The 24,067-nt window shown below is 37.0% G+C and overlaps 1 protein-coding gene across 1 annotated transcript; it reads left to right on the top strand.

Moving 5' to 3' along the window:
* The first annotated feature begins 6,151 nt into the window (after nucleotides 1-6,151).
* Nucleotides 6,152-14,199, top strand: LOC145770605 (sorting nexin-24-like). The gene is made up of 4 exons (XM_082582293.1): nucleotides 6,152-6,288; nucleotides 9,111-9,257; nucleotides 11,780-11,919; nucleotides 12,402-14,199. Exons 1-4 carry the CDS (start codon nucleotides 6,229-6,231, stop codon nucleotides 12,529-12,531), a joined length of 477 nt encoding a protein of 158 aa, XP_082438419.1. The 5' UTR covers nucleotides 6,152-6,228; the 3' UTR covers nucleotides 12,532-14,199.
* Nucleotides 14,200-24,067: the final 9,868 nt, after the last annotated feature.

Raw genomic sequence — 24,067 nt, 5'->3', positions numbered from 1 at the left:
ACTTGACTTGGATAACTAGGATATATTCACCAATCACCTTTATATTTTAACTGGCGGTACCGCTCTGGTTATAAATACCTAAATAAATATCTTTTTGTGCATTAAAAGGTAATTTGTATAACTTTCAAATGGTACCTTCAAATGTTATGTTATTTCTGTGTAAACCCTTAAGAAATAGCTTCTGGTGGTTTGTGATGTAGTCTTGTATTGGCAAGTCAAGCTAAAATGACTTCATTCATGGACAGTGGATAGAATTTCAATAGGAACTTATGCTTTACTCTTCTAAACAATAAGTTTTTTCTAGGTTAAATTAATTTAGGCCTAGGCCTACCTTAGTAGCCTATATGACATCTAATCGTCTACTTAAAGCCAACTTTTTTTCCTAAAATTCTATTACTTTATAAGATTTTCTCCTCATCATTGCTTGCTTTTACTGAAAGATTGAAAAAAAAAACAACGACTGCCGTTTTACCGTATTTAAATTCCACTGAAACCTTGGCACATAATCTCCTAATCTCAATTTATTTCTAAGATATTCTATTACATACGTAGCCTACGGTACATTATCTGTGGCTTATCAAAACTGTAGGAAAACATTGTTGTATTGTATTAAGCTATTCCTAAAGAATTGAACTAATACTATCAATTGATTACTGCGGTTATGTGATTAGGCGCAGCTCCAACAGCACATTTAATAGCCATGAAGCTTGGAAAGGACGAACACAGGTGTAACTTACAAGAAATTTTATTGATTAAACTCAGCCTACACAGACGTTTACATAACAAACAAGCCTTTATGTGCGAGCTTTCCTTTCATTATCGCTGCTGCTAGAGTTTAAAATACACACTGAACATTGCTGGCGTTTGACTGGCAACAACAATTTTGACCACATACAGGAGCGTTGACAGGGGGGACTAGGTGGTACTTTTGGACCCGGGCCGGGAATATTTAAGAGGCCCGGATTTAAAAAATTCCCCGCGACTTCAAACATTATCAAGATCTTAATAAAAAGGAATTACCATCAGAGATTAAAACAGCCATTTCAGCCGTCAGATGGTAAATTACCGGGCTCCCTTCTGGGTACCGGGCCCACTTCAGATTTCTGGTGGTAAAATAGCCACTTCAGTCACCAAACAGTAAAATAAGAATTTAGTCTAGTATAGTGATTTCCCCAACCACGAATATTACCCGAAACACGAGTTTCAAAATAAACAGGTTAATATTTGTTCAAACTCAAAAACTGAGATGGCATAGGTAAGAAGATTGCTATCCCTATTTCTGCACTAAAAATTACACCAAAACCGGTTTTCAGATTACAGCAATCAGCAAATTTTTGACCTAGGCCTAAACAGTAAACACCTTTTCCAAATTAAATTAAAAACTTTCTCTCTGCACTGCCTTAGCTGTAAATTCTCTTCTGGTGAGTCTAGAATGACCAGTGAAACATCAATGGAATCGAGAAGCAATGCTCTAGCGCCATGTGACAAACAAAAGTTCAAAAAAGCAACCGCTAGATAGAAAAAGTAAGTTTTGCGGTTCAAGAAATTTTAAGATTGCGCAAGATTTGTTAAATGACCATGCTTAAACGACATCAATAAAAGTTTGTACACAACCTTTATATTCATAACATTGTGGATGAAGGGGGCCCGAAAATAAATTGGTACCGGGCCCGAGAAATCCTGTCAACGGCCCTGACCACATATTGACTTAACACAGGGTCACTTTTACTGGAGAAAGAACCCGAACAACTCCTGGGCCTCACTTTTTGATCGTGCTCTTCAAAATCTATTTGTTTTATTGTGTCATTTTTAACCAGCAACGTAGCCTTTTGCTAAAGAAAGGGCTTTTATTCGGTCGACTGTCGTCAAAGTAATTCCGACTCCGACTACTAACTAAGTACATAGCCTACCGTAGATAATCAGAAGCAAGAGAGAAAATAGAAAAAATGCATAAGCTTTTTATTTTTTCTGTATCTTTGTGGCCTTTACTTATTTTTAAGTCCGAACTGTGGTCCGAGCAAATCGAGATACCTATTTACAGAAAATCGCTTAGCCTAAAAACAATTAGAAATTAGAAAAAACAAAAAAGAAAAAATGACAGACAAAATTAAGTTTTCTTGATTTAAAAAAACAAAAAACTATTATTTCATGTAAGGGAATTGTTGAATAACAATAAAGGTGATGTGAGGCGAGTCGGAGCAGTGAAGTACTGTAGCTGGAACGAAAATTGCAAGGGGGAAAATAAATTGTTGGGGAGCAAATATATTAATGTTTGAAATAAATAATTTAATTAAAAATATGGAGCTAGGCCTACTAAATGCACCAAAACATGCATGAAACGTCATTCAACATAATAATACAATGTCATTAAAAACATATTTTTGGAGTGACTAGCCTACGTCTCGTGCCCACGACCCTAATTTGGAGCCCCCTCTAAACCAACACATTCGGGCCCCACCACTCCAACACTAGTTGAATAAACTACAAGGTCAATTTAATATAGCTTAAGCATATGTAGGCTACCAGAAATATTCGGATCTAACTTTTCCAAGATCCTGATCCGACATGTACAAGTCCTGATCCGATGGATTTGGAAATTAAAAAGTCCTGTCCTGATCCTGCCAATTTTCAACGATTTTGTGAATATTTCTGCTTCCTGGCAACCCTATTACACAGTTCTTAATCCTTTGAAAAAATGAATTTTAAATGACGTGTTAATGTGATTTAGAATCCATACCAACGTTATTTTGAACTCCGGTGCACACCGAAACTATAGCTCACTCTTTCACTCATGCCATGCATACGTTACACATGAATGAAATTTGGTAAATTTGTCAATAATCTTATACACTATTGTAACCTTTATGCTACAAAAACTTTTGAATTCTATCCTGATCCTGCTTTTCCGCAAAATCAACATCCTTTTCTGATCCTGCCAATTTTCAATGATCCCGCAGGATTTAGATCCTGTGAACACTTCTGATGTGTAGGCTACTGCACAAAGGTGAAAGTGAATAAATTCCAACTGGACGAATGTTTACAAAAGCATTTGTTTCCATAATATTTAACACAACTTAAAGGTCAAAGTCTTGGCAGAGAGTGCTGCTTGTGAGTACGATGATGTGCAGTCGGTAGGCCATATAATTAAAGGGACAGTAAAGGAAAAACCTGACTTGGCGATTTTCCACGTTCTTTGTGTTTAACATGCTACCATAAAACGATTTTCAATAAAATTTTGCCCCATTGCGCCTGATCACCATTCCGCGCCCGCTTTTGTCAGAGCTTTCAAAACGAGAATTGGCGTGAGCAGCGAAGCGTGTGACTGTACAGTCTACGTCACTATAGGCGAGCAATCAGTTGATCGCGCAATAGTTGTTACTGCCGGCGAGTTAACTGTAGGCTATGTAGGGCCTATGTAGTACATCAAAACAGCAGATTTCAACATCAAAACATCAGACAGTTTGCTCAAAACATCAGATCTGATGTTGAAACATCAGATGTGGTAACGTGGCTTTTGTTATTGCTGTCGATAGTGACGTATTCTCGAGCAGTGTTTGACTTTTTGGTCATTTTGAAAAAAAATAAATGAAACATTGAACTTTGGGCCTTGCCAGTGCCATTAAAAACATTTTTTTTTCGGTAATTCTTTTTGAAATGTATTCTTGAATGTTCAGTTTACGCATTTTAATGCATAAATCCCGTTTGAAAATTTCATTTACTATGTCTTTAAAGACTGTCTACTAACTTATACAGACTTCCCCATTATGTAGAAATCCTAGCATCCGTCGACGATAACAGCAGGCAATAGCTAACCGACGGCTGCGCTGATTTTTAGTGACAAAAATACGAGAGACGAAGTCATTTTATAGCGATATAATAATTAGGCCCACCACGATTTAAATGCATTAGCCTACATACAATATACCTCTAGATTTAAGATAATTCTATTAGTGTAAACATTTGATAAACTAATCAGACAGTTTGAGAAACAATAACAGTATGTGGCAGTACGCAAAGCGCTTTGAAAACCAAAGCGCTAACTGTGATAAGAGGATCGATTACGTGTTGGTCTGCTGTGCTTCAACTGAAAGTAGCAACTTACTGATACGAATACTGAATCGGTGACTAAGTAGGCTACAGCCAATTATGTATGTCTATTGAGTAATAAAATTAGAGTTTTTTTTTAATTTTTGGAATTTGAGAATTTCTCTGGGTAAGTTTTCATTTGTCATAAGGAGATAAGACTACGTTTGATAAACGAACTTGCATGCGATCTTTGTTTCTACGCACTACATTTGTGCTGTTAACAACTTGGTTTGGTGGCTGTAAAAAGTCACAATACCGTACTTATTCAAAAAAAAAATGGTTTGATCAATGCATAATTTGAGGGTTTAGTTTTGCAATTTGTTTTGTTTTGTTGCTGCCTCCTTTATGCGTTTATTATGCATGCGCGTCTTGAAGTTTCACAAAAAAGATAGGGAGCTGACGTATGCTATACAGCATGCCTGAGCGCATATAGTCAAACGTCATGCTCGACCAAACTTTCGCATGTAGCACAATGATTGGTTGGTTTTGAACCTTTATTCTCGAAGTGACAAAGCCTTGATAGGTTAGTCTTGGTAGTTTCGCATAGCCTACTTGTAGAGGCTTTTGACGCGGGGCCGGTTGCCGAGATTGGCAGAGTGAAGTTTTCCGATTGTTGAAGTGTTGTTGCCAGGAAATTATTCCATTCACTACGTGCCGATGAATAGAGAGCAGTCTTCCAGTCTTGAAATGCGTTGCTCAAGCATGCACCCCGATAATCGAACCAACGCCGCGTGATCTTGAGCCGGGCGCGTAACCACTGAGCTAACGGGGTACAATATAGCCTACATTGTAAATATAGCCCTTGCCTTGAATAAAAAATATGTTCAAAAAAAAAGGTATCGCTTAGAATATTTTTGTTTTGTGTGCAATAGGCTACATTTTGTTAAACCCGCTAAGGTTACTTTGTTTTGCTTGTCTATGGTTTAAAAAAGCAAACTGTCTACCAAAGCTTTATCATTCCATCAGTGACAAGAGAGGAATTTTGGTCAGTCAACTAAGAAAACTAGACAATTTGGAAAAGAAAGTTTCAAAACTGAGACAGGACAGACGATATTTCGAAACCTGCATCAATCTGAAACATATGCCCTGAATTTTTGAGATGTGTAATTTACTCGTAATCATTCTTGTAAAGTTGTATCATTTGTTCAGTTTGTGCTTTTCAGTCCAGAGTGTCGTTACAGTTATAGTGCAAAGTCAAATTTATCTTACAATTTTTTATTTTATGTAGCCTACAGGCCTATTGCAGATTTAATTCCTGATGTGGACACACGCACGTGTCGAAAACGTTTGCGTTATTATGTTATACACTTTGTTAAACCCGATAAGGTTACTTTGTTTTGCTTGTCAATATTTAAAACATGGCGATCTTCAATACAATACAGACCTTAGCAATACATCGTGCAAGCTTTCAATTTGATTTGAGGTGAACATGTTTCTGCTTAATTGATGGCAGGCTAAGTCGTAAACGTAAGCTGATTGCCTGAGCTGTACTTGAGAAACACAGTCTTTGAGTCACTCTTTGACTATATTTTACGTAATTTTGTGCTATATTTTTGCCAGTGGCAATATTATCAACATCCAAAATGTTAATTACGAGTCATCATGGTTTTCTTTCTCCGTCTTATTTTTATAACTGCTCATCCACCTAAATAAAATGTTTCTGTTTTTTTTTTTGAGGAGGGGAGGTTGTGGCCGTGCTAGCTACAGACATATACCTACTACATAAACTACTATTCAGGCATGTCTTAAACCTTTTAAGATTTTTTCACCTTATCTCGTACACTGACGTGCTGGAATTTTGACTATACTTTTTTGTTTTTGACGCGTAAAGGACAATTAATTAAAAATTTAACTATTTTTCCAAAATAATAAAAATTACTGTAATTGCTTGGCAACTCTGGTTATTCCTGAACGCTATATCAGGAATCAGGAGGATCCTAGCTAAAAAGTGAAGCAGAATAACAGTGGTGTTTGCACATTGGCAAAGCCTGTGTATGTAGGTCACTATGGGTTTGTTAATTGTGTAAGGTTATAATGTTTGTTCTTTTTATATTTCAATACAATGAAGGTATAAACGTGATTGTGATGGTTTCATCATAAAATTATGCTAATTTTTTGTAAAAGGCAATTTTAGCCGAAATCATGAATATGGTAACTATTCCAAGAAGCCATATCCAGACTGAGCATGGCAAAGAATACACAGTAGGTTGCATTATTGGCTTGCTACAAACTAAGTTTTGTGTTTCAGCAATAAAAACAAATGTTTTTTTTACTATTCCTGATCAGTTCATTTAAACTATCTCAATGTTGAAATTTGTTGGATGTGTGTTTTCTAGTTAACCGGTTATTTAATTTTGCGTTAATTATCTAAATATTTTGCGCAACCAGTACCACCGTAGGCTATCTCATAAGCCATCCTAAAAGCAATAAATATTTTTAAGCAATATCTACAAATTTAACAGCATCGCAGGCCTCTAAGCTCTCTGCGCGCATGGCCACCAAGAAGTTGTTAAATGGTCTCTGAAACTCTACACCAGGAGGCCATGTTTAATCACCAGCTTTCACAAGCCAACATTTCACTCTGTTGGTATCTAAAACTTTTATTATACTAAAGTTTGTACTTTTTACTCGCATTGGATGCAGCCATTTTCGTCCCCTGAAAAGGTTGAGAAAAAAACATAACAGGGCCGAAGTCGCTGATTGGAGTTGCCGCAAACATTTCAAAATTTTTCCCTTTAAAAGATTGAGAGAAAAAATGCAGAAGCGTCAAAGTCTCTGATCAGGATTGTCACCTAACATTAAAACTTTGTAATTTTGACACAATATGAATGCAAGTTTGTTGCTTGTTTCTCCACTCTTATGCCTTGTAATGATATCATACTTTTCTTGCAAATTTAAACTTTTTAGTTAAATAGACTTTTTTAATAAAAGTAAACAAAAATTTCAAATTGGAGGGAACGTCGAGTTTCACTTTATTTGATTAGCTTGTCATTTGTTTAATCAAAAACAGCTTGCATCAATGACTTGTAGTGACTAATCAGGTGGCTTTGTTGCAGTATGTCTTGTCAAAATATAAGAAAGCCCATTTATATCAACAGACAGGCATCCTGACATTAGGTCTATTACATTTATTTTTTCTGAGCATTGTAAGAAATTCTGAAACAACACAGTATTGCTTTGGAAGATCTCATTCTCATATATCGATCATAGATGCCATATCATCGTGGAACCAATAAAAGAAAAAGCACACTTATTTTGTGGTGAGCGATAAACTTCAAGTGGAAAATTTTAAAATGTTTGCAAATACTCCGATCGGCGACTTCAGCTTCTATCTTTTCTCTTGATCTTTTCAGAGGACAAAATCGGGGCACAAAGTGTTTAGGGGACAAAATAGGTTGCATCCACTCGTATTGCATCCTTTTTTCATAAACAAGGCGATGTCTCTCACACGCCGACAACAAATATTGCTTCGTAAAAGTTTCACAAAAAGACTGAGCAGAGTGAGTATCGACCTATACCCTGGAAGACTAGCTCTACATCTAGTCTACTTGGGAAACAGTGCATTCAAATACAACTGCAAATATGTTTCAAGGCCTCGTTCATATCTGAATATGCAAAACAACGATATTAATTAACGATCTCACAGATTTTTAAAACACGAGTTTTCAGTGGATATTTATTTTGGCTGTGAGTGTGAGAATTCTGTCACCAGAAAGGAAGCTCTGGTAGGCCATGCTTAATTGCTTAGTCGGCTGGTCGCTGAAAAGTAAAGGAGCTTTGGGGCCTGGCATCACTTATCTTAAATCGATTAATTTCATGTTTGAAGTTCCTTTGCTGTTAACCAGCCCCTAATAGAAGAAGCGAGAATGATGTGATTTAACTTTCTTTTTTATATCATTACATGTTGTCCCGCACTTACTGTGTGTGTTTATTAAAATCAGAACCTTCTAACCTTCTATCTCAGCCTTTTTGAAACAAGACAATAGACCACAACGGACTTGTTGCATTTCACTGCCAAACTACTTGGCGTGAATTCAATTTTATGTTGCTTGAGGCAGATATTTTTGTTTACCAGAGTTGAATTCTCATCACAATTACTTTCAGTAGAAACTTATGGTAATATTTGAAACAATAAAATGCAATCTATATACAAACAAAAAGCTAATGTATAAATGGAAATAAGATGATGGCACACTCACAATACCGGTACCATTATAATTGAATGAACTTTGATACTGTGTCATGCTGTCTCAACAGTTGGCATTGCAGCTTGTTTGTACTTTTAATTTGAAGTATTTTTTTTTGTTGATTGTAGGCCTACAAAACATTGCTTTAAGATCTATGTTATTGTTCAAAGTTTAATATTTTAGCATTACTGTCTGCTGGGACTGTTTGTAGCAAGATATTTTTTTAATTTATTTGATAAATATAATGTACAGTATTGTGACATCATCTTCCAGTTGTAGGTTAACTTTTTCTTTGTTCAAAGCTTGTATTTTCTTGTTTTAAACATTGGATTACTTTTACATCACAACAAGTGTCTTGTGAAAAAATTTGTAGGCATTATCTGCACAAGACAAGCTCAATAGCTGAAATAAAATTTGTGCCAAATAATCTTGCAGTGAGATGTCTCTGCAACATGTGGTGCTGATTGCTGGGCGGTAGTCAATTGTCTCATGCCAAGTTGGCTGTGCCAGAATGTTGTGTACGGTACTCATGTTTGTTGCAATGCATGTTTGCACTTTTGTTGGAAAAATACTGGATTGTAGAAGTGGTTTGAAGATAAACTTTCAAAGATGTACTTTTGGCACTTAACTGGTAGAAAGATGCTAGGAAGGACTTATTGCATAAATACTATTACACAACAATAACTTTTATGATTGATTGTATGCTTCTTAAAAACATTTAACAAAATAATATATCACTTGTTTTTACGCAAACAGTAGAAAAATTGAAATTGGTAATTCATTAGTTGGAACTCTATCGCTTAAAAACTAAACATACTTTTCTTTCTATATTCACAGGTCTTTGAAATATTTATCATGGTTCAAGGGAGAACTCACGAAGTGCAGAAGCGTTACAGTGAACTTTTTGCTATCCATAAACTTTTGAAAGGGCAAGTTAATGTTCCACAGTTTCCACGAAAATCTATACGGAACCTCAACAGCAAGGTTAAATATGACTACCGGTAGTGCAATACTCAAAAGTAGCTGATAAAATAAAATGTTGTTGTGGAGATCTGTACAAACTGAAATAGTTTATTTTACCTTTCTCTATATTCCGAACAAGACATTTCACCTCCACCACTGGCAAAGTAATTACTTTACTGGTGCACTTAGTCATCAGCAATGGTGCATTTGGTTAATTAAGTGGTTAGCTGTTACAACGCAGTGTATTTTAAAAGCTTAACATTATCTATACTAGTGATAGCCACACAAGAAAGAGAACTTTGTATTCAATAGTGAAATACTGCATTGATAAAAATAATGTTAAACCTTTTTCTACAATGCAAAACGTTGGATTAGATTTTTTCTCATTTTGTGTTGTCCAAACTATTCCTGATATGTAGATACCGTAAAACCTCTATTTGAGCGCCACCTCTATTTGAACGCCACCTCTAATAGAACGCCACTTTTAAAGAAGGGTTGAAAAATAGAGCGCCTCCCTCTAATTCAGGGGTGGGGAACCTTTGTAGTATTGCGGGCCACATAAAATCAGAAATAATACAGGCGGGCCACTAAAAATTTCGAAATTTTATTTACAGGTAAAAAATGCAGCGAAGACAGTTAGTGGACAATGATTTATTTCACTTTCACAGCTAGCGGGATGGCTGAAAGTTTTTATTTTTGGTGAGTCGTGTGATATCTGCTAACACGGAAGATGTTGCAACTCTTAATTGTAACTCAACTCTTAAATGCAATTCTTAATCTTCTATGATGGATTAAATAGTCATAGAAGGCCATTAGCAATATACCAAGAATGCACACCCTACTCTTTTTTGAGCTGTTGTTTCAATATATTTTGGGTAAAGAAATTTTGACGCGGGCCACATGGAACAGTCACGCGGGCCACATTCGGCCCGCGGGCCGCAGGTTCCCCACCCTTGCTCTAATTGAACGCCACCTCCAATAGAACACCACTTTGCCGTGTTGCCAATCCTGGGGCCTGACAGGTTGCTTCAATTTTAAACTAAAAACAAACGAATTTTAAACTAAAAATTACCTGTATATACAAGTAAATGTGTTTGGTGTTTTTTCTTTTCATTAATAAACTTTATTTCAAAATTCTGACCAGCTAGTCGAAAAGTAGAGCGCCAACCTCTAATTGAACGTCACCTCTAATAGAACGCCACTTTTAAACAAGAGTTGAAAAATAGAGCGCCATGGCGGTGAAATAGAGGTTTTACGGTATATAAAACAGTCTATGTTTATTGTAACTAAGTTATTTATAGTCACCAGATGTTAAAAGAAACTATTGAAAAAGTACGCCTATGTGTAACATAAGGCACTTTTACATATTACATTTTTTTGATTGCAGTGTAATATTGTAATGTGCATATTATATTTACTGTCCATCTCCACAACATAGTTATACAATATACATACTAAAGACGTGCATTGAATCAAAACAAAGTAACTTTAACGGGTTTAACGTAATGTATAATATAAATATAATAAATATTACACACAAAAATTATAACATAATTAAAATAAAAAAACTCTAATGTTTTCGATACGTACTTGTGTTCTCATTGTTGTCACTTGCTTGTATTTTACACTTCAAGTGATTTGTTTCTCGCCATGTTATTTACACGTAATCATTCTTGAATCACTTGTTGAGTTTGTGCTTTTCAGTTCAGACTTCAGAGTGTCATTACAGTTATAGTGCAAGGTCAAATTTATCTTATAATTTTCATTTTATGAATATTGCATATTTGTTATTCCTGATGGGGACACAAGTACGTGTTAAAAACGTTAGAGTTTATTTTATTTTAATTACTTTTTTTTTTTTGTGTGTAATACAACTAATACATTATGTTAAACCCGTTAAAGTTACTTTGTTTTGTCTCTCTACCAAACCTTTATTATTTCTAAAACTCTCTACAATCACGCCAATAAAATTTTTATTTTGTATGTTTTTTCTTTGAGGATGCGCTTTGTCATTGTGTCCGAAACGTCTGTGAATAAATAAAACAATTTGTATGCTTGTACTTTTACGCTGTAGCTGAAAGTAACAAAGAACGCTGCAACTATTGCTCAAAAAGATGATAATCCCTGGGAACACCCAAACTTTTCATTGTGCGTTATGATAAAAACTGTACTCCTAAGCTTAAAGAAAATCATGTGGAAAAGTTGTTTGTTCAAAATAAACAAAAATTCAACAGGCACAAAAATGTTAAGGTTAAAATAAAAAATATCCCATTAATTATTATATATTTCTCAACTTTTCGAGCTGAGTATTGTCTAGAGTGCTAACATTACATTGCCGCTCTAGCGTTGCTGACTGATGTACGTTGACAAGCATGGCCACATTTTTACAAAGACTATTTAATGCTGCGCTTAAGTACATAACTTTCAATTTGAAAAGCAACTCTTGCATTGCTGCATTTGTTATTTTGCTGTATTGCATAACCTATCTCAATCATGAGCCTGTTTTCCATGCGTTTACTTCAATAAGTTTGTATCGTTACCAGGTGATTGAAAATCGAAGAATTGCTTTGGAGCAGTATCTTCAATGGGTTGTCTCTCATGACCCGCACTGCACAATGTTGTTGGATTACCTCAAAATTCCACACTTCTACAATACAAATTTTAGCAGAACTCAAAGTGTTGAGTGAGTGACTACATAGACTTGAAGTTGTATTTTTTTTTCTGTTAATCAATTATGTTTAATGTTTCTGAAGATAGGTTTCATTTGTAAAATGTCTCCCATGGATATTTTGACCGGAGGCTTTTAGATAGATTTATTCTGGAAGGGCCTGTAAGATTTATTCTGACAACAGCTCCTGAAGAGAGTGACGAAAACCTGCAGCTTCAAGCTACCATGAGCATTGAGCAACCTTCTACTTGCTATATTCAAGTTCTGTACTATCAATCAACTCTTAGCCATATACCGATGTGTAGAAGCAAGGTGAAAGTTTGCAAAATGTGCAAGTGCCCATGATCTTCCACAGCACTGTAACACCCGTTCATTAAATATTGTAAAATAAATCACAGGGATGAAAAAGAGTGAAAACCTCTTGTCTAGTTAAAATAAATAGAACACGTTCCACCATGCATTACACATTAATTTTTAACGTTTAATTCCTTTTTCAGTTCGTTAGAGAGTCTTTCATGTCGAAGAAGTCACGTCCCTGTAATTTGCTTCAAATCACTGGACTTCTTAATAGACAGTGATTCGGACGACAACACTGTACCTGGTGTATTCAGAGCACTGTACCACTGAAGCTTCACATCATTTTTCCTTCAGTTCTTTTCTATACGTATTACGTGAAACCTGAAATGTTGAAGAATTTGAGCAAACCCGTTGACCCGCTTTTTTTTTCTGCATTGTAGATAGAGCTTTTTTATACACGACTGTGGCCGACTTGATATGTTTTGGTGACTTATTTTTATTCAATCCGAATTTGTATTGAACAGAAATCCAAACAAGCCGATTTGAAAAGTAAATTTGATTTGTTGAACGCTCGTGAAAAGGGTTGAGTACAAATCAAAGCTTCACTGTTGCTTTAACCTTTCACCATGTATTTTTTAATGCTCTGTTTTATGCTAAAGGTATAGTGATAAATCTTGCCAACAGCTAAGGATAACTAAATACAGTAGTTGGAAGGGTGACAAAAAGTACTGTGTATGACGTCAGTCAAGGCTTTCCAGTTTGACGACTTGGTGTCGGCGATCAGCAAAGTTATCTTCACTTTGACGTGTATTCGATTTAGCGTTCCTCCAACATTGTGTTTTCTATTTAATCAGAACAAAGTTTATTTAATATTGTTAATTTATAATTCCACCGCCATCTAAACTTCATGATACCTGTCATTCTTCAGCAATTCTATTATTATTTTCTTATCTTATCTTTCTGATTTGTACTGCAGCGTCGATTGTTTTGATCGTGATTTCTTAATTGTTTTTTTTTTGCTGAGGAAACATTCCGTTGTTGGACCGCTAAACTTTTTTTCAGTTTGTGTCGGGCAGTTATCAAAAAGGCTATTTCAAACTAACATAAAGGCTGACAGTTGAAAATTTCCTCTGCAAGATTCCTTGAAATGTTTCCCAGCTTTCTGCCATTTATCAAAGATTTTTTTTATTTACTTTTCCATAACATTTTTTGTAATAGTGATGATTTAAAATTTTAAATGATGAAATAATAGCTGAGGATGCCATTTCACGTTTATAACCGTTACCACCGAAAATATCGGTGGTGACGGTAGGCTATAACTCGCCACACATGCAACAGTATTGTAACATAGCCTGCTTGTTGAATGTATCGTTGTTTGCAATGAAATCCACTGTAACTTTCTCTTCAACAAATCGAATTTTTAATTCGTCTCTGTCTCCTGAAGTAGATTGTGACTCACAATATTGATCTTTGCAACACTTGTTGTGTAACACGGCGACCTTTATACACAGGCCATGCCAACGTGCAGCATCAATTTGGACTAGAGACCGATTTGTCAATAGCCAAAAAAGATAGTTTGACAAGTAGGTAGGTATAGCATTTGTGTATATTTTGTGTGACGTTGAGCTACTTTTGTGCTATTGTTGCCATACAAAAAAAATAATGGATTAGATTTTAGCACTAGTGCTGAAAATTCAAATAACGTCTGGTAACACTGGTTATAAGGAAAGATTTGTCATTGTTTAAGAGTAATATTAGGAGTTTTGCAGTGATTTGAGTTTCACTGATTACACTTTGGCAATTAAAATTCTCAAAACTAGCATTTCAAAGAAATATAAAATAAATTTGGCTTAGAGTTTAAAATCGAAATTACATCAAATTCCAGTTCCCATGTTGCCAAGGCTGGTGTATGTAGATCGCTATGTTATGCGGTCAAGGCTTTGAGGTAACCTACGTCACAAGTGCAGTAATCGATTTTGAAAATATCGTACTTTCCAATTTTGCTGTTTTGATTGTTATCTTGTACTTTCAAATATAATGTATGTTTTCTCTCAAATTAAGTTTGTTAGTTTTAAACAGGGCTGTGGAATCGCACGAAAAATACGACTCCGACTTCTCGGTTTATAACTGGCCGACAGATGTTCGGATCTATCTTTTCCAAGATGCTGATCCGGTGGGTTTGAAAATTTAAAAAATTCCTGTCTGTTCTGATCCTGCCAATTTTCAAAGTTTCTTTAAACATCTTCTGGCAACCCTAATACACAGTCCTTTATCTTTTGAAAAAATGAATTCTAAATGACATGCCAATGTTATTGAGAGTAACCCATACCAATGTCATTTTGAACTCGGGTGCACACCGAAACTATAGCTCACTTCATGTCCTGGATTGGCTATGAAGAATAAAATCTGGTAGCCTAAATTCGTCAATAATTTTACACATTGTTTTCAACCTTAAATTTGCTGCAAAAACTGTTCAATACTGATCTTGCTTTTTCGCAAAAATCAAGATCCTCCCCTGGTCCCGCCAATTTTTAATAATCTTGCAGTGTCCTATTCCCGTGAACATCTCTGCTGGCCAATTCAGGCTTCAGTATTGCCAGATTTTTTTTATTTCTGTCCTTTTTTTTAATTTCACTACCGGCAAAAATTGTGATCGAAATTGAAACAGCGACTTTCACGAAAACTTAAAAGAACAAGCACTTTTATTTTCAAGGTTTTAGAGCGAAATATGGAGAACAAAAAAACAATATTCTGAACAAAGATGGCAACAAAAATTTTATTCATGTATCAAGCCAGAGTAGGTTTCTTTAACGATTTCGGACATGCCAAAATTCCCGCGACGCCGACTTTACAGCCCAGGCAGATACATAACCTTTGCATTTTTGCAGAATATAGCCTATTTATCAACAAACGCGACTTTAAAAGTGAAACAACTGGTTGGTCCTGAGTGTAGGCTATTACCATTCATAACATTAGCTGTTACTAGACAAGCTAAGAGTCAAGCGTAGGCTAAATAGTTTCACAAGGGCAATGATTGAGATCATGCTATTGCATTAGCGCAGTGGCAGATCTAATGGGGAAAAATTGAGGCAAAAGCCCCTCTAAAACACAGAAAAGTAATTTATCATGGCGTGTTTGCACAGTCGGATTAATTTAAATTTACACATCGATGTTTTTTGTTGAAATCACCCTCCTTGAAGTTACTTGCTGGATTCGCATTTGCGAGCTTTCCCAGCAGCGCGAGACCAGCAAGATTATATTCGATCAGAGACGTGGAAGGGCAAAAACTTTGATTCAAACATGTTGTACCGGTACTGCAATACAGTAAATACGAGGTAATTCTGGTCTTATCCGGGTGTGATTTCTAGCTGAGCGCATGATGGAATCATGAAATTTGCTGAAACCATAACAGTGGACAACAACAAAAAAACTTTTTTTCGAGTGCCGAAGATATAACGTTTTCTACGCAATTTTGGGCCACTGAATCCGAAAATAACATCCGTTTCTTTGAATTGGCTCCAGTTTTTGAGATATCGATATTTTCAAATTTTGGCTAGATGACCAAGGGGTCATTTCATTATAATAGGAACATTGGTTGGCACCACCTAATTTTTTTTTTTATTGGCTTAAAACATGCTTCTCACTTTCTGAGAAGAATGGTGCAAATTTGATGAAAATCAGATAAGCGGCTCTCGAGTTATAAGTGAAATAACTCTTGGCCACTAGGTGGCTTCATAGATAAGGAGCAATAGAAAAAACTGCAATATCTCAAGAACCGCTCAACATATTTGGATAATTTTAGCTCTACCCCCATGTTTTCTGGGGTGGGCTATCTGTTTATGAACACTAAAACAAGTTTTGGCTACTACCTTTTGAGATTAAAAGAAATTGACTTGTCGTTCCTCACCAATAAAACCATGAATAAAACCAAAACCACGACCTGTGCCTCACTGTATGCAAGTGCCTGTGCCTGAATTTAGTGATATACTTGACATAGCCAGGGATATGATGGAAGAAAGAGGTAGAAAGCTCTGCAAGTGACAGCGGTGGAAATGTGTTTGAAAGTAGTTCAGTCACAGAAACTGGATTACGACTCTCACCAATCATTAATTTGTGTAGACTTGAAAATGGTAATTTTTTTGCTTGGCCAGCAAAACAAAATATCCATGTTTCATTTGCTTGTGGGACAGCCAAGCTCGTAATATTCACTGGGTGAAAAAAAAGTGGCCACCTTCAGATTCCATGAGAGTAGTTGAAGGTGACATCATCAATGGGCCTTTAGTTGACTGAGAGAATATCATCATTCCACCGTTACACATCACACTTGGTTTGATGAAGCAGTTTATAAAAGCCTTGCCTACGACTGGCGACTGCTTTTTAATAATTATATTTGCAGAGCATTTTCTGATTTGTCCATCGAAAAGCTGAAAGCAGTTATTTTTGATGGCCCTCAGATCCGCAAACTCATAAAAGATGCACATATTGTGCAGTCTATGACAGACAAGGAGTCTGTTGCATGGCATTCGTTTTTTTTAGTCACCCAGAAATTCCTTGGAAACAAAAAAGCTGAAAATTACCAAGAATTGGTAGAAGATATGCTTTCCAAGTTCAAGATTTATGTGTGAAAATGAGTATCAAGGTTCACTATTTCTTCAGCCACTTAGATCGTTTTCCTGCAAACCTTGGTGACCTAAGTGAAGAGCACGGAGAAAGGTTCCACCAGGACATTAAGGTCATAGAAGAGCGGTACCAGGGCAGGTGGGATACCTACATGATGGCTGACTACTGTTGGAGTCTCCAACGTGTCTGTTTGGTCACATCACATTCAGAAAGTCTCACAAAAAAAAATTTGTAAACATTGACTAATCTTTTCGCATCATATGAATTATTAATGTGCTTTAACAATTTACGAAATGTAGGCTACTTCGATTGATAGCCTACTAAAAGTAGTGTTTGTGCTATGACACCACCTGTTTTTGCAAATAGAAAATCTGTTACTTGCTGCTAATATTGTTTAATTTTTTGAATTTATGCTTAATTTTCACATAAAACATGGTTTGCCTATGGAAGGCACTCTGTTAGCTATAACAATGGCCATATTTCACAGAATCGCATCAAAAATGTAAAAATAAGGTATGGACATGCTTGTAAAAGACAGACAAGGTCTCATCAAAGTTATAGCATAAAGAAAATAGTAATGTCAAAATTTGCATATTTTTAGCACTTTTTTGGAGTACAACCATGGAATATCTCACAAATTAGAGCCAATTCTTAAAAACCAAGGTCATTTTCGAATTCAGCGGCATCAAAATACCCCAAAACCGTTAAAACTTTCTTGGCACCAAAATGTGTGTTGACCAGTGTAATCAATTGAATAGGCTAACAACAGCCAGGCATGGACGGACTTAACTTGGAGACACTGGTCGCGCTGGCTCAAAATCGAGACTCATGGAAACGGAGGAGATCATTCGAAAAGTCATATAGCTCGCTGGTGGAGTCAGTCCAGGGCCTGATTAAGGTTCATGGGGGCCCGAGGCACAGCTAAGTTTAGGGGCCCTCTTAGCAATCGCTTTCGATGCAGTGCAGCAGTGCTCAACTGAAGCCTAGCATGGCAAGTAACTTTTCAAGTAGCAAATGTGTCCATGGGTGGGGGTGGGAAAGACGATAACCTTCTCGCGGTTCACCCTGTCAGTACTGATTTTTCAGGAAGCTAATCATCGTCTAGGCTTGCGGGCTGACAGCCGCATAAACACCGAGTGGGTGGTAAAAGGATAAACCCTCGGCCCAACCTCGGAAAGATGTCTAACTTTCAACAAGCACCTTCAAGGCCCAACACTATACCATGGGAAATCACCATCGGCACATGGAATGTACGAGGCCTTAATGCTGAAACCAAAAAGCAAACTCTGGGCAAAGACTGCCAAAGCTACAATATTGACCTCTGAAAGCCCTTGAATTTGCAATAATTGGCAGCAAAAAGTACCAAGGCCGAACCGGACGTCACCGTACCAATTTATTACAACTGCTGAGATCTGACATCAGAAAAGCTGGCCTGGGATCCTTGCTCAGCACACCACATCTCCATCGATTGCAAAACATCGCAAAGGACAAAACAGAATGGAGATCCTATCAACCTTGTTGAAAGACTGATCGAAGCCAGCGGATGCCAAACGATTTGGCTACACTGGCGGCGGAGACAGTTACAATAATAATAATAATAAATGTGCCCATGCAAGCATTAATAAAAATATAATATTATGCCTCGGTGGGCATCTCTGTGTATGCTAGCATGAAATTATACGTTAAAGGTGAAATAACAGAAATGTTGTGTACAACGTACAACATTTAACACCATTATGGAAGAAATTAGGTAACTATACAATTAATTTGCTATAATATATACAAGGTTACAGAAGAATTCACAAAAAAAAGTAATACAGTATAACAATACACGCATTAACTAAATTTAAATAACTACACAACACTTGAAAGTAACTTGAAATGTAAAAAAAATTGGGGGCCCACAAAATCAAGGGGCCTGAGGCCTGTGCCTCGTGTGCCTTATGGTTAATCGGGCCCTGAGTCAGTCACAACCTTGGCGCTAACGAAAGAGTGGCCCTTACGCTTGGGCAGGGCCGGATTTAGCTGATGGGGGGCCCGGGGCACTTTTAGATCGGGGGGCCCCGTGCAAAAAAAATTTTTGCGTCTACGGCGCGAAAAACCATATCTACGTCCACAGTAGCATCAGTCCAGTACTGCACAGCATTTTGCAGAAACTTTAAAGGCCAAAAGGAAAAAAATAACACAAAATCACATTTTTTTCCACATAGGGGGCCCTTCAAAAGTCGGGGGGCCCGGGGCAACTGCCCCCTCTGCCCCCCCCTAAATCCGGGCCTGCGCTTGGGAACTTTTCTTAGCAATCATCACACGTTCACAACCATCTACTACCGGTACATCAACCTTTACACTCAATAGCCTACTGCTGCTGAGAAACATATTAAGCACCAGTTGCCAGCATAAGGTTTTTGATTGGTTGTTGCCGTAAAAGTGTAACAAAGACAAGTCAATGCTTACAGGATTGGACTGAAGCTAGCAAAGGACAATTTGTGCCACCTACTTAGACAGGATGTTTAAGTTTGGAGGCTATTTGGGGAGCTAAGTGGAAAGCTTACTGGAAGCTAAATCAAAAGTTATTGACTGGAGAATCTCAGAATGAGTATCTGAATTAAAAATGCAAAGCTAAATATTGCAGACAAAAACTAAAGACGTTTGATAAGTTCAATCCGTAATCATTGCAAAACAAACTATAAAGTCAGCTTGATTTTTTGAAATCAATTTCGAGATTGGGAAGAGAGGTTTTGGTTGAAAATTTCTGTTTACAGAGGGTGAGGATGATGAGCTTACAAACTGTTTGCATTTACTTCACTCATTTTTACGGCTATCTTGCAGCATTCGCGAGGTTTAGTAAACGCATAACAAGCCGAGAAACGCAACCAGATTTAACATATTTACGGTACGGTAAATCAACATTACATTAAAAACAAACCTCACATCGAACGTTTTCGACATCACATAATGTCCTTCTTCATGAATAACAATTATACAATAAGGTGTTTGTAATTCATATAGGCTATGCACTGCTGCAATACTGTAGAACAGAGCTACTCAACTAATGTTAGCAAAGGTCCATTTTGACAAGTTGAATATTTTTGTGGTCCGGTGAATATTTCACATGCAACCACGAAAATTAAACAACCATTACGAGCACCGAAACGCTTTTCAGGTAGTAACCATAGAACCGTATGTAACATGACTTAGATTTTTGTCTGACACAAACAAAGAAATAAAAAAGGAAAAAACGTATTGTGCTTCTTTATAGTGTAGCTGTGTGGATCGCACATCAGAGAAGACGGAAAGGCGTTGGGGGGTCGAGGGGCGAAGCCCCCAGCTCCTTGGATAATCACAAAAACTGCTTTTCTATAATAGAAATCTGTTTAAAGAGGCCTTAAAATGTGGCAATGAAGTTATTCTTCCAGAAGCCCGAGGTCCACCTTCAACACCCAGAAGGTCCGGATTCGGACCGCGGTCCGCCAGTTGAGTAGCCCTGCTTTTGAATGTAGATTGGTGCTTATTTACACGGGAGTTCTGCCGTAGATGACTTTTTTTTTTATTGTGGCACTTGATTCCAACAGGGGATTCCAAGCATTGACTGCCCCATGGTCTTCTCGTATGCCACGACTGCCTCTTGCATAAAAAGTTTCCAAGATTCTTTGTTATTTGTTGTGTGTTTGTTGGTTTTAGTAGGTTTGTCTGCCTAGGCACGCTTCGCTTCAATTTTGCCTGTGAGAGAGAGAGAGGTGTTCTAATTTTCCTTTTTGCAGCATGTGTCCAAAAAATTGAAGTTGATTTTCTTTGAAGTTTTTTAGTAGATTCTTTGTTTGTTTGACTTGATATTTTGGTTACTTTTCTGTAAGTCCAGGAAATCCTCTGCATTTTTTGGAATGCCCACATTTCAAACCCATTTATTCTTTTATTAATTAGTTTTCGTAATTGTCCAGGTTTCTGAATTATATTTAAAAATTAGATAAATGTAACGGTTTGATAGCCTACTCTGTATCTGGTTGAGAAAGATATGTAGGCTACTTATTCCATAATATTGATTTCATTTACTGAAAAGCGAATTTTGCTTGAGCAATACGTATATTGAACTCCTTATCATCTGCGTCTCAGTTTATTGTTGCCCCAAGATTTTGAAAAGTTTTTTCTTGTTTTACTGTTTTTCTATTCATTTTAATTTGACAGATTGAAATTTCACTTTACTTTTTCTTTGTGATTACCATTGTTTCGGTTTTCTTTTCATTCATTTGCTTTCCTAATTCTTTACTTCTTTCATTTACTTGGTTCAACAAATTTTGTAGTTTTGCTTCCAAATCAGCCTTCAAGACAGTGTCATCAGTATACCTCAGGTTATTAACGTTAGTTCCCCCAGCACTTACGTCAGCTTCATCTTCAAGACATCGAAGTATGATCTCACCGTATAATGAAAAAAGGCTTGCTTGGGGTTAAGTTTAAATTAGGTTTTTGAATCTTTATCCTCGGACTGACAAAGCCTTGACAGGTTATTTCTGGTAGTTTTGCATACCTTTAGAGGCCCTTGACGCAGGGCCGGTTATACCGAGATTGGCAGAGTGAAGTTTCCGATTGTTGAAGTGTTGTTGCCGGGGAATTATTCCACTCACTAGGTGCCGCTTGGGGAGAGCATGCATCCTTGTCTAACGCCTCCCTTGATTGATATCCAATCGCTGATGTTGTGATTGATCTTTATTGCTGCAATTTGATCAAGCTAAAGGTTTTGATTAATACGTAGATCCTCATCATCAACTCCAATGTTATCTAGCATCTCCAGTAATTTGGTATGTTTCACTTGGTCAAAAGTTTTCTTGTAATCAAGGAAAGAACTTTCTATGAATCCGTACTGTTCTTCAGCCATTTCATCGTTGATTTTGTTCTTGATTCGGTTCATGATAATGCAGTATAGTTCAGTATCATGCATAGATGACTTAGAAAGCGAAAAAGTCATATATAAATCATCTTTGGTTCTACCTTATTCTAAACTTCTGCCATGTTTGGCAAGTATCGAAATCGTTTTTATGGTCAAAAATATAAACAAGTACACTGTAGGCCTATAGGCCTACATTTCACAATAAGCTGTTAAATCGAAAAGTTGCTGTTCCTGAAGACAATGTGTCGTGCAAGCAAGAGTGGTCAACTTTTGGCCACCGGATGTCGTAGTGTTCCAACATGAGATATTTGTTTTTTTATTGTTGTGTAATAAAAATAAAAAAAGCAGCAGCAGTAACTGAAATGAAATGTATGTGTGAGTGATAGGCTACCTTCAGTGTCATTTCAAGATTGATGTACTTTGTGTTGAGTGACAACGATTCAACGCTAGTGTCTAGTGGCCACTGTATTGTTTGAACACACATTTTAGTCTCCCTGTCCTGTTGTTGAGAAGGAAGGCTGTTTGTTTGTTTATCTTTATCCTGCATTGCGGAAAGCGGACTTGAGCGCTATGCATCAGTGTACGCCTTCCTACGTACACCTGACCCACGCTGCAGCCGACGGCAATGTCTGTTTCCGGTTGTCTACTCTACTTATGACTTAAATTTGGTACTACCCATTACTCGAAATCGATCACTAGGTAGAGGCAATTATCGTAAAGTTTCTTGCCCAGAGAAACAACAGCAAGTGCGGGTGGCTGGAGTCGAACATGCAGGCTCTCGACTGCGAGCCCAACGCGCTAACCACTCGACCACTCGGCCAAGGCTGTTGCAGCAGCTTTGCTTTTAACGAGCTTCAGTTTATGTTGGAGGAAGGAGTTCTCACACGGTTGTTATGTCTAGTCTTGGGCTAAATGTCTACTTACGTTTCTGCAATTTGAATCCGGATTTTACTAGTTCTACTTAGGCATAGGCTAACCTTTTCGTTTGCATCCGGTTTTCTACTCAATAAAATTTCACTTGCCAGATTTTTTCCAGCTTAGGTTATCGCCAAAACAAAAACATGAGCCAATCTGTCTTCAGCGTTTATCAACCGCGGTTGCTGGAATGAGTTTTAGGGATTCTGTGAAGTGTTAAGCACGTAGTAATATAGCCAAATGTTCACCTATAGAATAAATTTCATTGAAACAACATAGGCTTGGTTGATTCAAATCGAACAATTACTGTTTCAATAATGAAATCAATAAATTTCGCTCATACTTTGGTGCTAACCATTATCCGACTTGGTATTTCAATAAGGTTTTTAGAGAGTTTTTGAATTCGGTTTTCACAATTCCACTACGTCTTCAGTTGAGGAGCCTGATTTCAAGAACTTTCTAACAATCTTGTTTATTGGTAAAGAATCCATAACATTATTATCCGCGTTTTTCAACACGCGTGCGACGTTCCCTATGCCAGTGATTTTCAAACTTTGTTTGGACTAGGCTACGCCATACCAAGCCATTTCGGCAGTGGTGCCGAAGTAGGGGGGGATGGGGGGATATATCCCCCCAATATTTTGGCAGCATCCCCCCAATAATTTAGAAAAAAATGTTTGCTATGAAGTTGTACTCCGATTTAGTTGTTTGCAAGCATCTCGCATTGCTGTTGTTTTTCTTTTATTGATGTTTGATCACAGTTCTAAATTGTCTTGGATTTGACGCTAGACAATGAAGGACCTTCATTGAAGATATTAAGGACCAGTCGGACACCGGCCACGGCACTGCAGTAATGTTTATGAGGGGACTCATTGTTTTAATCTCCTGTGTAGGCCTTGTGTCTCTGGTATGCAATGGATTAATCTCCTGCGTTTAATCGTAGCTCCTAACTATAGTGACTGCTGTTCTAATCTAAAAGAGCTTACCAGGCATTGTCCGAGTTGGAAAAGCCTCTCTATTCTCAAATACTTCAGCTGATTAAGTTTCTCTCAGTTTGCTCTGTAAGCTCTGCTGCTTGTAAGGGGTCATTTTCCAATCTTTGTAGATTGAAAACCTTTCTGAGAAATACTTTGGGTCAGGAGAGGTTGAATGCTAGTATTATTTGCAACATTCACCAAAATATTCTTAATGACATCAGCATAAATGACATTGCTAATGAGTTTTCAATGTGCACTACCGTAAGACGTAACATGTTCGGTTGCAAAAACTTCTTGTTAAGTGTTTGAAAGTCATTATTTTTGTCATAAATTTGCAGACATTCTTTTGTAGCTTCGATTGTTTTCAGTCTCCTGACTAATGACTTTGTCCTATAGCGCACTAAGTGTAGTGATTCTAGTGAAGGAGAGGACACGAAGAAAAGTATAACTTCTGTTGTTTTTTTGTTTTTTT

This window comes from Aplidium turbinatum, chromosome 5, assembly GCF_918807975.1.
Source record: "Aplidium turbinatum chromosome 5, kaAplTurb1.1, whole genome shotgun sequence".
In the NCBI taxonomy this organism is placed as follows: Eukaryota; Metazoa; Chordata; class Ascidiacea; order Aplousobranchia; family Polyclinidae; genus Aplidium; species Aplidium turbinatum.
Note: the sequence above shows the minus strand (reverse complement) of the source record. Positions and strands in the feature narration are given on the sequence as shown.

What these genes read in the sequence shown, in the direction of transcription:
- LOC145770605 (XM_082582293.1), top strand. Translation starts at nt 6,229, where the DNA reads ATGAATATGGTAACTATTCCAAGAAGCCATATCCAGACTGAGCATGGC. An exon ending in AGCATGGCAAAGAATACACA is followed by an intron (nt 6,289 to 9,110) that starts GTAGGTTGCATT and finishes CTATATTCACAG; the next exon opens with GTCTTTGAAATATTTATCAT. An exon ending in AGCAGAACTCAAAGTGTTGA is followed by an intron (nt 11,920 to 12,401) that starts GTGAGTGACTAC and finishes TTCCTTTTTCAG; the next exon opens with TTCGTTAGAGAGTCTTTCAT.